General features: G+C 61.2%; 4 protein-coding genes across 4 annotated transcripts; 3 read left to right on the top strand and 1 right to left on the bottom strand.

Moving 5' to 3' along the window:
- Positions 1-2,541: 2,541 nt before the first annotated feature.
- HRG_10697 (copper amine oxidase, enzyme domain-containing protein) lies at positions 2,542-5,014 on the top strand (the record flags this gene model as incomplete). Its single annotated transcript, XM_044869167.1, has 4 exons — positions 2,542-2,930; positions 2,993-3,367; positions 3,413-4,642; positions 4,756-5,014. The coding sequence occupies 4 exons, from the start codon at positions 2,542-2,544 to the stop codon at positions 5,012-5,014; spliced, it is 2,253 nt and encodes a 750-aa protein (XP_044715909.1).
- Positions 5,015-5,183: 169 nt separating this feature from the next.
- HRG_10696 (major facilitator superfamily domain-containing protein) lies at positions 5,184-8,473 on the bottom strand (the record flags this gene model as incomplete). Its single annotated transcript, XM_044869166.1, has 9 exons — positions 5,184-5,260; positions 5,363-6,245; positions 6,383-6,416; positions 6,567-6,823; positions 6,894-7,226; positions 7,302-7,565; positions 7,652-7,907; positions 8,013-8,291; positions 8,340-8,473. The coding sequence occupies 9 exons, from the start codon at positions 8,471-8,473 to the stop codon at positions 5,184-5,186; spliced, it is 2,517 nt and encodes an 838-aa protein (XP_044715908.1).
- Positions 8,474-9,690: 1,217 nt separating this feature from the next.
- HRG_10695 (BTB/POZ domain-containing protein) lies at positions 9,691-10,487 on the top strand (the record flags this gene model as incomplete). The annotated part of the gene is made up of 3 exons (XM_044869165.1): positions 9,691-9,734; positions 9,794-9,920; positions 9,975-10,487. 3 exons carry the CDS (start codon positions 9,691-9,693, stop codon positions 10,485-10,487), a joined length of 684 nt encoding a protein of 227 aa, XP_044715907.1.
- Positions 10,488-11,026: 539 nt separating this feature from the next.
- On the top strand, positions 11,027-12,361 carry HRG_10694 (peptidase family m20/M25/M40 domain-containing protein; the record flags this gene model as incomplete). Its single annotated transcript, XM_044869164.1, has 2 exons — positions 11,027-11,931; positions 12,001-12,361. 2 exons carry the CDS (start codon positions 11,027-11,029, stop codon positions 12,359-12,361), a joined length of 1,266 nt encoding a protein of 421 aa, XP_044715906.1.
- Positions 12,362-13,036: the final 675 nt, after the last annotated feature.

Here is a 13,036-nt window from a genome sequence, read left to right as displayed (position 1 = left end):
TGAGGCACCACCACGACCCTCTCTTTCCCTCTCTCTTTCCCTTTCTTCCCCTCGCTCCAACTCTCTAGCTCCTCTGTAGTGCGCATACTCTATTATGGGCCAGTCGGCGCATCATCCGCCGCCGGCGTTTCACTCGCCTCGCGTGCTTGCACCTCTCTCACGCTTGCCAAAGGGGGGGGGGAGAGAGAGAGAGCCATCCATGGCTGGCAAGGAAGGCCGCCGCCATCGCCATATCCGTATCCGTATCCATACTTGGGCACAGTACGAGGTTCCGCGCACCGCCGCCCAAATGGATCGCCCAACAAGCGTTCGTCTTCTTCCACAGCATCGTCCGGTGCACGCGGCCTTCATATCCCACCTCGACGAGAAGCGTGAACACAGGTGGCCGGTCAAGCATACACAGATGGTCCTCCCATGCACGTGCGCGTAGGCATGCATAATAGCGATTCCCAACCATGTCATGGCCGTGCAGCCTGGCTAGGCGACGAGAGAAAAAAACGAGACGACGAGGCTTTCCCCGCCCTGATTCGTCCTGTCAATGCGCCCCTCGAGTCGTGTAAGCCCCGTGGCAGACCCGACGACTGAATCATTCGCCGACGGGAAGCGCATCCCATGTCTTGGCCCCCTCGTCAGCCTACCGGAGGTTGAGTCCGCATTGCAGGTCGCTTCCGACGACGTCTCGACTTCCACCAGCAGGGCAAAAAAGAAGAAATGACACGATGCAGAGACGCGGCCCGCTGCAGGGGTGGGCCCTGTAACACATTTGGGACCATTGCTCTCCCTCGGCCTGGTTGATTGACTTTTGCGCATCCAATAAAGTCCGAAGTCCTGCTCGAGACCAGACAAGCCTCTCGGCCTCGGTCCCTGCGTCAGCCCCCCTCCCTTACCCCGTAAAAGACCAGCTGCACAGACTTCGGCTCCCTGGTCCGAAGCCATCGTCGACTCGGCCACTCGCGCATCATGCAGGGCCCAGAAGGATGAATCGAGGGACAGGGGGGAGGGGGGGGGCGATAAGAGAAAAAGACGCTTCCCTTTCAATCTTGTTCCTGTCGGCGAATACACTGAGTCAGGAGAGTATGAAATACGGGGCCGTAGTTTTGGCATATTGGTAGATCTTGTCCGAACTAGCGAGCGAGGCCGCCAGTCAGTTTCTATGCCAGGAACGCAGCAAGTTATAATAGCCCCTGGCCATCGGAGGAGAAGAATGACCCGAGGGAAGCTGCTGGCAGCTTTGGGACCCGAAGACGGCTGCACCGGAAGAGACGAGTGGCCCCGTGTCCCTCAGCCCGGCGCCGGCTGCTGCGATGCCGGGAGGCTTCTGTGCCAACGGCCGGTTGCCGCGCGGTCCGGACGGCAAGTCGGCCGAAGAGAAAAGACGTGATTGGCCGGGACGAGGCACCGTGCCCAACGGCCATGTGTGCGGAAGAGCCTCGGGCCTACCGTATTGTCACACACTCTATCCGCACTTGCTATCCGCACTTGCTATTCCTACAGGCTTCAATTCAAGCCTGCGGAAAGTCGCTCTTGGACGCTATCCTCGACGGGAATAGCCCAGCGCCCCCAGCCTCTCTCTCTGCTCCGCATCGTGTTGAGCCCTGCCGGCTCTTGGCGCGCTGACAAGCCTTGTAATCGGACCTCGGCCTTTCTCGGTCGCCCACGTCCTGCAGCAAACGAGCGAGTCGTTGGATCCGCCGACGAGGGAAGCTGGCCAGGTCCCTCCATCGCACAATGACATTTGTCCAACGACTGGGCCTTGATGTACGTGGCCCTTGTGTCTCGGTCGCTTCTCCCCCTCTGGCCTCTTGCAGCTGTATTGCCTGCCGAGCTGCATCTGTTTGCCAGTCTTGGCTACATGTCAGCCCCCACGATGGTCCGACGCCCGCGCCGAGAGGCACTCCCGGAGCGCTTGATTGGACCAGCGCGGGAGCCGCAGGTCGGCGACGTCGAGCGGAGGACAGACCACGTCACGGTGATGCTGTTCTGTACGTCCAGTGCCCAACCGAGCAAGCCGACCTCCGTGCACGCGATAGCTCGCGGAGTGGTGAAGAAAATGAAGCCAAGAAAGGCGACATTGCTCACTGACACACAGCAGGAGACGACAAAGCGTTGGGCTCCATGTTTGCACACAAGACATGATGGCTTCGTCCATGTGCGAGGAGGCGAGAGCGGAGCCGATAGGGCCCTCGGCTGTCCCGGACGCTGACGGCCCTCACTTCTGTCTTCTCCGCACGCCACGTCCAACGGCCCGCTTCCGCTCCCACGCCAGCTGGAGGACCGTCATGTATATAATAATCATCGGACCCTCTCGCCCGCCCTGTGCGGAGTAGCCTGGCCGGGTGATGTCATGGTAAAAGTCGACTCGGGCGTGCCTTGTTGTTCGGCTTGCTTTTTATACTTGGAACTGTAAACCGCCCTCGCGTTGCTGCCACACGCCCGCTTCCTCCGCCTCGGACAGCTCGTCGGAAAGCTCGTCGGAAAGCTCGTCGGAAAGCTCGTCGGACAGCTCGCTGCATCGCCGTCCGCCGCCGGCCCCGACACACCATGTCGACGAGCTCGCCGCCGCACCCGCCGCACCCGCCGCACCCGCCGCACCCGCTGGCCCCGCTGTTGCGGCAGGAGTGCATCGCCGCGCGCGACGCCGTCGTCGGCCTCCACGGCGCCCGCCAGTCGCTCTACTTCCGCGCCGTCCACCTCGACGAGCCGCGCAAGGCCGACCTGGTCCCCTTTCTCGAGGCCGAGCATGCCGCCGCCGCCCTGACCGGGGGCCACCGTGAGCCGCCCGCCCGCCCGCCGCGCCAGGCCATTGTCGAGTACGACGTCGTCGACGCCGGGTCGCGGCCCGTCCACACCCGCGCCGTGGTGGACCTCGGGACCGGCCGGGTCGTGGCGCGCCGCTCGGCCGATGAGTTTTCATACCCGTACTTTACCGTGTAAGTAGCAGCGAAGGAGAGTGTGTTCGCCCAAGGGTGCGTGCGGCTGACGGCGTCGGCAGCGGCGAGTTTGGCCAGTGCGAGGCCATCGTCGTCAACTCGCAGCTCTTCAAGGACGCCATGGCCGGCTTTGCCCTGCCCGACGGCTTCCGCATCACCGTCGACCCGTGGCCGTACGGCGGGACCGCCGACCAGAACCCGCGCTACATGCAGGGCCTCGTCTTCGCCCGCGACGCCTCGCGCAACAACCCAGACACCAACCACTACGCCTACCCGATCCCCATCATCCCCATCATCGACTGGGTCTCGCAGCAGGTGATCCGCATCGACCGCCTGGCCACGGGCGGCTCCGGCGACGCTCTCGAGCCGGAAACGAAGACGCGGCAGCAGCAGCAGCAGCAGCCCAAACCGCTGTTTACGCGCTCGCGGCCCGCCGAGTACGTCCCGGAGCTGCTGGACCAGCCGCCGCGGACCGACCTCAGGCCCCTCAACGTGGTCCAGCCCGAGGGCGCGTCCTTTGTCGCCCACGCCGACGGCCTGGTCGAGTGGCAGCGGTGGCGCTTCCGGCTCGGCTTCACGCCGCGCGAGGGCGCCGTGCTGCACGACGTGTGCTTCGACCACCGGCCCGTGGCATACCGCCTCAGCTACAGCGAGCTGACGGTGCCCTACGCCGACCCGCGCCCGCCCTTCCACCGCAAGCAGGCCTTTGACTTCGGCGACGGGGGCGTCGGCCGCGCCGCGAATAGCCTCAAACTCGGCTGTGACTGCCTGGGCGCCATCCACTACTTCGACGCCTGGCTGGCTGCGCCCGACGGCTCGCCCACGCGCGCCAAGTCGGTCGTCTGCCTGCACGAGCAGGACGCCGGCCTGCTGTGGAAGCACACAAACTTCCGCACCGCCCGCGCCGTCGTCGCCCGCGCCCGCGAGCTCGTCGTCCAGTTCGTCTGCACCCTGGCCAACTACGAGTATGTGCTGGCCTTCAAGCTCGACCTGGCCGGCGCAATCACCCTCGAGACGCGCGCCACGGGCATCGTCAGCGTCGTCGCCATCGACGACGGCAAGACGAGCGACTACGGCAACGTCGTCGGCCCCGGCATCCTCGCCCAGAACCACCAGCACATCTTTGCCGCCCGCATCGATCCCGCCATCGACTCGTACCGCCCGGGCGACTCGCGCGTCGTCGTCGAGGAGAGCCGCGGCGCAAAGATGGACCCGCAGAAGAACCCCTACGGCAACCTCTACAATGTCTGCCGCACCCCCGTCGACCGCGCCACCTGGGTCGATGCCGAGCCGCGCCTCAACCGGATGCTGCGCCTCGAAAACGCCCACAAGAAGAACGATTTCTCGGGCAAAAACGTCGGCTACAAGCTCGTCGCCCCGGCCACCCAGATGATGCTGGCCGACGAGGACAGCGTCCTGGCCAGGCGCGCCCCCTTCGCCCGGCACGACGCCTGGGTCACCGGCTTCCGCGACGGCGAGTTCTGGGCCGCCGGCGAGTTCACCAACCAGAGCTGCGGCGAGCAGCGCGGCGTGGCTGCCATGGTCAAGCGAGGAGACTGGTTCACCGAGGCGGGCGAGGAGGCGAGCAACGGGGCCTCGGCCGAGGCGCAGCATCGCGGCCAAGGCGACGACGCTGGCAGAAGAAGCAGTCCCGTCGTTTGGACAGTGTACGGCCTGACGCACAACCCTCGGGTTGAGGACTGGCCGGTCATGTAAGAAATCTTGTTGCCCTTGTCTCTCTCGCTTTCAGTTTCTCGCCATCTCCCACTCCGTCGCCCTAGTGGCGACTCACTTTTTTGAAGCAACCCAGCTGACACTGGTCCAGGCCTGCCGAGGTCCATCAGATTCACCTGCGCCCTGCCGACTTCTTCACCCGCAACCCGGCGCTCGACGTCCCGTCCAAGCGCAACGAGGCCAGCGTTCTAGTCCCCTGCTGCGGCGCCACGGCCGCTTCTGCGGACAGCGGGGACGACAAGGGCGCCTCCGTGCAGGAGAACCCCCTGAGCCACCGGCAGGGTTCGGGACCGGGAGCTGACGCCAAAGATGTCGGAGCCCATGTCACGGACGAGGCGGACAAGAGTTGAGCGGGTCATTTATAGGACTCTTGGTGTCCAAGAACGATGGCAAGCGGCGAAGCGAACTCACGGCGGGGCAAGGTGGCTGACTGGGAACAAGGGGACGATGCGAGATGATAGTCAAGGCAGAGAACCATGCCACGCTCCAGGTTCAGGACGGTGCCGCGTCTTCGGTACACTAGTGTTCGATTTTCAAGGAAAAGTCTACGTGCGGAACGCCCTGGTGTATGGAGCTTGTCGAGATGATGTCCACATCTGCGTGCACATGGTCAACGGACATCCTGGCGTCGAACAGTGGCCCAGGAGAAAGCAGGGCGCGGGAAGAGGAGACGCAGCGTGGACAAGACGGGGACGTACCATGACACACATACGGTGCCACATTGTCGGCCTTCAAGCCGCCAGAGACCTCGAGCAAGAAGTGCTTCTTGCCACGCCAGCGTTCCTTGAGGTTGCGGGCAGCGACGCGGACGCCGTCGCCGGTAAAGTTGTCGAGCATGACCACGTCGGCGCCGGCGGCAATGGCCTCGTCGGCCTCGGCCTCGGACTGGACCTCGACCTCGATCTTGAGGCCGAAGCCGGCGACGGCCTTTGCGGCGGCGACGGCGTCGGTGATGCTGCCGCGGCTCCAGACGTGGTTGTCCTTGAGCATGACCATGACGCTCAGGTCCATGCGGTGGGTGTCGGCGCCGCCCACCAGCATGCCGTACTTTTCCACCAACCGGAAGCCCGGCGTCGTCTTGCGCGTGCCGGCGACGATGCCCGTGTAGCCGGCCTCGCGCAGCTTGGCCACGAGGTCGCGGCTGCGGGTGGCGATGCCCGAGCACCGGGCCAGCGCATTGAGCGCCACCCGCTCACCCAGCAGCAGGCCGCGCGCGGGGCCGCGGACCGTCGCCACGGCCACGGGCTTGTCTGCCGGCGCCACGGCTGCGCCCTCGTCGAGGCGCCACTCGACGACGCAGCCGCACTGCGCAAAGACCTCGTCCACCAACGGCCGTCCGGCCAGGATGCCGGCCGACTTGGCCCAAAGCGTGGCGACTCGGGGGGCGTCGCCGACGACGAAGCCGGCGTAGTCGAAGGTCGGCGTGTCCTCGGCCAGCCAGGCCGTCACCTGCGATTTCCAGCTAGGCGGGAGGAGTTGGGCGAGCGAGCTGCCGGCGGCGGCAGGAAACGTCGTCGTCGTCATGGTCGGATCGGAAGCGGCGGCGACGGCGTCGAGAATGGCCGGGGTTTGGAAACGAGGCTGCTGAGGAAGAGCACGAGCGATACAAGGGCTAAACTCGCAACGGCGATGACTCTTGAGGCCTAGAGATTGGCGTCAGGTTGAGCGATGACTGAGGAAGCGGACGGAACGGAGGGAGACTCGGCCCGCTGACGCACCAAGGCGGCGGCGGGGTGGGGAAGGTGGTCGGGACTGGGCGGGATTGGTTAGGGTTTAGGGTCTGCAATGACCTCCAACTTGAATCTTCAAGCCGGTTTCGAGATGCAACGAGTCACGTCAATGCGGCGTTGCAGCTCCAGCAGTGCTGCCAGCTTTGACCCGGGCTAGTAGACGTATCTGAACTGCGCTATCTGCTTGTCCGTCTTGTCCATCAGATTCACCATGACGCCGCCCTCGACGCCGCCCTCCTCCGCGACGCCGCACACACGATCCCGCCTCCGATTCTCCCGCCACAGATAGACCCGCAGCGCGATGCACGTCACGAACCCGAGGCTGAAGCAGACCATCATGGCGAGAAAGCCCGACGTGTAAGACGGCGCCTCGCGCGCCATGAAGAGCTGCGGGCCGACAATGTTGCCTGCGCAGTAGGCGATGAAGGACTGCCGAGGCGCAACAAGGGATGCTTAGCGTTGAAGGAACAGCCGAAGAGGTAAGAATGAGGAGGCTCACAATGGCATTGACAGTCACCTTCTTGGTGAAGCCCCCAAAGTTGCCCGACATGATGGACATGACCAAGGGAAAGTTGGCACTGAAGGCCATGCTCACGCAGTACCCGGCGAAGCGCGTCCACTTGTCCTCGGCCGGGCGCTGTCGGACCAGCGAGGCGCCGACGACGGCAAGGGCAAAGTTGACTGTCATAAAGTACGTCCGTGTGTTGCGAAAGCGTGTGCTGCCGGCCGTGCCGACGAGCACGAGCACCAGCTGGACCAGGTAGCTGGCGCTCTGGAGCAGCAACGTCGTGAGTTGGCCGAAGCCCATGCCCTCGATGACGATGGATCCAAACTGCGAGACCACGGCAGCATTGTCTAGAGTCAGCCGACGCCCACCAACAAGAGGGAGGGGGGGTGCAGGGCATACGCTGTGCACTCCGCCGTTGGGAATGCTGCTGCAGAGCTGGATCACCGCAACAAACCACGTCTGGACATCGAGGAGCGCCTCGCGGCACTGGTGCCACTTGAACTCGTTATTCTTGATGCCTGTCATGTTATCCCTCACCCGTGAAACGGCCTTGGCGCGGTCCGCCTTTGTCAGAAACCAGGCCGACATGGGGACGTCGGGGAGCAGCCAAAAGATGCCCACCGACCAGGCCACGGTTGTGCCCCCAAAGATGAGGAAGACGGCCTGCAACGCAGCCACATCTCAGCCAGCTGCGTTGGAGACCTCAGGGGGCGAGAGCCCGTACCGCGGCACGAGTCTCCTCGTCTTACCTTCCAGGCTGCAATGCCATCGATGTGGCCGATGCCGTAGGCCGCGAGGCCGCCGACGATGCCGGCTGTCGTGTTGCCGAGATACCAGGCCGCGTGTCGCAGCGGCTGCTCGGCGCGCTTGTACCACATGGCGACGACGACGGTCAGCCCGGGAGCGATGGGCGCTTCGGTGACGCCGAGGAAGAAGCGGACGGCCAGCAGGCCGGCTGCGTTTGTGGTTGTGGCCGTGAGCACGAGGACGACGCCCCAGAGGACCCTGCAGCCGAACAGCCTCAGATGTGTGTGCCTATACCCAACTCTCGTCGTCCACGATTCGAAGCCACGCACGCAGCCATTGAGATGAGGAACTCGCTAGACTTACACGGCTGCGGCAATTGTCTTGCCTACCCGCCAGCGGACCATGATGACGCCGGCGGGATACGAGGCAATGAGATAGCCAAAGTAGTAGATGCCGCTTGCCCACGAGAAGTCGGTCCCGCTGAGGCGCAGATCCTCGCGCAGGCCCATAATGGCCGTGAAGCCAAGGGCCGACTTGTCGAGGAACTGGAACATGTAGGAAAAGGCCATGACGGGCAGCAAGCTGGGCGGCGCCTTGTGCGTTAGAAAACCGGCCCAGTTCGGGATGCTGTGTTGAACGGCCCTGTTTCCTTGGAGGAAGAACATCACGACTGAAGTCTTGGACACTCACCACATGTCGATTTTGCGCAGGATTCTCTTGTCCTCGTCCGGGCTCAGCTCGTCTGCCGAGAGGCAGTCGGACGCGGGGTCGTGGCTGTGGTCTTTGGACGGCGCCGCATCCACGCATCCCATCTTTTCGGACATTGCAACGACTCGCCAAGCGCGCAGACGGACGATGATTTGCCAAAACGAAGCTCCGTTTGCGTGTTCGGGTGCAGCACTCTGTCTGTCGAGGTGAGGGTTCACTATCACGTCGGGGGCGCAGAAGCGGGCACGCACGCGATTGCTTGGCGAAGAGAGGAGGGCGAGACACATGCATATCTCGGGAATGGCTCATCGCCGAGGGCTATAGACACTGGAGTTGCAGTGGTTCAGTGCCTTGCAGTAGCGTTCGGATTACTCCGTGCATACAGCGGCATCGTCGTCGACGGGATTCTGTCGATGTGTCTACAGCAGCGAGCTATGGATTTTGATAGTGCTGAAGACTTTCATACAAAGGGACCAAGTTGGGGAATACCGAGGCCCAGTAAACTGCTCGCCGTGCTTTTATGGTGCATGTCCACAGACTTGCCTCCGCACTCTCTGCGATATCACGCGACGGGCATCACACGGCTATGAACTGTGTGTATGCGGCCACTAGAGATTTGAATTCTGGCAGGCGGGACCCTCATGATGTCTCCTTTGCCTTTGTCATGAATATTGTCGTTTATGCTTAGAGGTTCGGAGTCATGGTCCTCGAAGGTCTAGAATATCGTAGGCAACCAAGGAGGGTGAGGGCCCGACAATTCTAGTTCAACGCGCCCAGGCATCATCACAGCTCCAGTTTCATACCCGAGGATTTCCGCCTGCGGGCTTGTGCAAGATTGATCCTGTTGGACTCCTGAAAGCGACGATTCGGCGTTGGTATTGCACTGATGAAACTCGGCACAGCACGACCTCGGGCTTCTATTTTGGACACTGTAACTGAAATCCTGGCTTGGCCCAGACCAGGAGACTTTGATTATTGGGCAAGAATAATTACAGCACCACCAGGCCTTGCAAATGATTCGACGGGTTCTTAGTCAGGGGCCTGGTCGAGCCCTGGGGTTGGCTCGCCCACCCATTCACCGCCTCAGCTTAGCCCGAGCTGCCGTTGCGTCATCCCCTTCGTTTTTGTTGCCAATGTCGAGTCCCGCTGGTTTCCCTTTGTCACATTCAAACTCACGTTTCCATCAACGCCGCTCACCGGTCCCCTCGCACTCAACCACCCCTTCTTGGTACACGGCCAGGCTTTGCACGTTGGCTTTGCTTGCATTGTGCTTCTTTGAACAACGCGGCCGCAGCGCAGTCTTTCATCCGAGGAGATTTCTGGTTCTTGAACCATGGGAAGCAGACCAAGAAAGGAGCTGATGCTCTCCCTCGCCAAGTAAGCACGCTCCGCGAGATGCTGCCGCCGTCATTGGAGTCTAACGCCCGATGGAACAGGCTTTATAACCTTGGCACCTACTCGGACTTTACCATCACCTGCGGCTCGGCCGAGTATCGCGTTCACAAGGCGATTGTCTGTCCAAGATCGAGATTCTTCGCAGCCGCCTGCAACGACGCGTTTCAAGTGACCGAAGCAGGCATGGACCGATCCATATGAATCAGACTGACACTTGGGTAGGAGGGCCACAATGGAGTAGTCAACCTCCCTGAAGACGACCCTCGCATCGTGCGCTTGATGGTGTACTTCTTCTACCATCTTACCTATCCTGCCGTCTCCCTCGACGATGCGGACACGGCGGCGGCCCGCCAGCACGCGTTCCTCGAAAAGGTTCACCATCTCAGAGTCCACGCCATGGTCTACGCCTTGGCCGAGAAATACTCGGTCGATGGTCTGAAAGATCTGGCAATGAGAAAGTTTGAGCAGGAAGTCGGCAAACACTGGGACTCGGACGATTTCATCCAGGCGGCAGAATACGCCTACACGTCGACGGTGGAAGGCGACCGAGGACTGCGCAACTTGGTTGTCAAGACGTTTGAAGAACATCACTCCCTTCTGCGCAAGGAGGACGCAAAGGCAATGGTCAAGCGCGTCGAGAGTCTGGCCTACGACTTGCTCATGGCCTTTCACATGATCATGAGAGTCATTACGTATGACCCGCCCGCCAATACACCAAAGATGGATGAGTATTGACGTGTAGACCTCCAAGACGAGTTACACGGGCGCTGATGGGAGGCGGGTGGGAAATCGTCCCTGGTGGCTTAGAGATGTCTCTCGGGGTGGAGGTTTCTATACTCGTGTGTTTTCGCATCCCACGTCCAAAGCGTTTGAGCTGTCTCAGCATCAAGCCATGAATTGACCTTTATGATCTATTTCCCCCGACTTGGTGGTGGTCTATATTTACCATTGTGAAAACAAGGCTACGGACGTGCAAGGAATCTGGGTTGAATATTGACACAGACCACAAATGCAGCGATAATTTGAATATGCTGCAGTCAAGCATCAATTGCCAAGGAAACCCAATGCTGCCGTGTTCTCAGGCTGAAGAAGGCGATTCGTTGAAAACCTTTACTGTAGACGTCGACGTTGACGAGCTTATCTTTGAGCCTGCCTGTACTCTTGAGTTTGCCCGCACCTAATCTTTCCCCGCCTCCTCTGCCCATTCACATATATGTCTTGTTCGGCTCGGCTCAGGCGCCACCAGTCCACCACCACAAGATAGCAGCTCAATCATGCCAGAAACGACAGCGTCCGAGACCTTCTCCGTCGACCTCGAACGGGCCCGCGGCCTCGTCAGCGGGCGCGTAGACGAGCTGAGCGACGCCCTGCGCCACCAGATCAGCAAAGTCCTCCACGCCAACCCGGAGCTCTGCTTCAAGGAGTTTATCGCGCACGACACGCTGACGTCGTACCTGGACAAGCTGGACTTCGTCGTCGAGCGCAGCGCGTACGGGCTCGAGACCAGCTTCGAGGCCTCGGTCGGCGAGCGCGGCCGCCAAGTTGTCGTGTGCTGCGAATACGACGCGCTGCCCAAGATCGGCCATGCCTGCGGCCACAACCTCATCGCCGTTTCGTCTCTGGCGGCCTTTCTGGCGGCGGCCCATGCCATGTCGGCCCTCAAGCTGCCGGGGCGTCTGCGTATACTCGGTACGCCGGCCGAGGAGGGCGGTGGAGGCAAGGCTGTCCTGATCGACAAGGGGGCCTTTAACCCGCCAGGCGACATCGCCGCCGCCATCATGGCCCATCCCATGCCCCAGCACGCTCTGGGCCCTTCGGGTGCCGGCTACTCGGGGCTGGCGGGCCTCTTGTTCCTCGCCAGCCACAAGTTCCGCGTCGAGTTTCATGGCCAGACGGCGCACGCGGCTGGTGAGCCGTGGAACGGAACAAACGCCCTGGATGCCGCCGTGGCCGCCTACAACAACGTCGCCATTCTGCGGCAGCAGATCCGGCCAGACGAGAGGATCCACACCGTCATCGAGGAGGGGGGTCTCGCGCCCAATGTCATCCCTGACTATACTCGAATGCACTGGGGCGTCAGGGCCCCCTCCATGAGACGCTCCGAGAAGCTGTTTGAGAGGGTCAAGAAGTGCATAGAAGCCGCTGCATTGGCAACTGGCTGCACTCATAATATCACCATGTCTGTCAAAGCTTGGCCTTTCTCTTCCTCTGGTAACATGCCTCCGAGAGATGCTAACAGTTCCTCTAGGTTCCCGACGTACCTCAACCTCAGAGCCAACGATACCCTCTGCAAGACATATGTCGAGGAAATGGCCCAGGTCGGCGAAAAGGTGCAGCTGCACCAGGACAAGCCGTACACGGCGTCGACAGACATGGGCAACGTATCGCACACGGTCCCCAGCTTCCACGGGACGTTCAATCTCCCAACGGTCCCAGACGTTGCCATTCACAGCCCGCGGTTTGCCGAGGCGGCAGCCACCGACGGCGCTCATGCTGCTGCCATGAAGTGTGCCAAGGGTATGGCTATGCTGGCGCTGCGTGTTCTCGCCGACGGCGGCGTGGCGGACGGATCGCGCCGTGACTTTCAGCAGCCGGATGAGCTGGATTGATGGGCTTCCTTGCACTCCTTTTTGTTTCAAAAGAAATGAGGTATCATCTGCGAAAACCAAAAAACTCTCGCTACTCAACAATCAAATGTTCTTCTTCGACTCATATCCCAATGAGCGTTGTTAGTATGACTTTCCTTATAAGCCTATGAAATTAAGGCGCGGCACGTCTTGAAGCGGGTAAGTGAAGGGATTCCCTTGCAACTTCGATCAAAGGCATAGACTCGATCAAGGGCCGCAGAATCAAATAAACACCCGATGCCTCATTGCTCCTGCTTTTGATGCTAAAGACAACGTGAACGCGGCTCTGGAGTCGTTATATTTCGTTCTATGTCTCAGGAGCCCGACATATAGCGACCCAGTCAAGCCAAGGATGTGTGACCAGTGGCTCGTTGTATCACCGGCAGTGGGCTGTCCTCGTCTCTATGAATAACTTTATGTCTGCAGACTCGATCCATTGTTTGATGCGTGCGCGTCACTGGTGATGCCTGGGTGAACTGCTTCAATCTCATCAAAGCAACGTCTACCGGCTCTGCCAGGCGCTGAAGCTCCTCCCGGGACTCAAGCTCGACAGACTGACTGTGCTCTCCACGCTCAGCCAGACTGTTTGATACCATACCTAGAATTTCTTATCAAGTTCAGCGATGGGTAGAACGAGCTTTACTTCCTGTCGCCCAA

Source organism: Hirsutella rhossiliensis (assembly GCF_020360975.1).
Source record: "Hirsutella rhossiliensis strain HR02 chromosome Unknown scaffold00016, whole genome shotgun sequence".
NCBI lineage: Eukaryota > Fungi > Ascomycota > Sordariomycetes > Hypocreales > Ophiocordycipitaceae > Hirsutella > Hirsutella rhossiliensis.
This window is presented reverse-complemented; position numbering and strand designations above follow the sequence as displayed.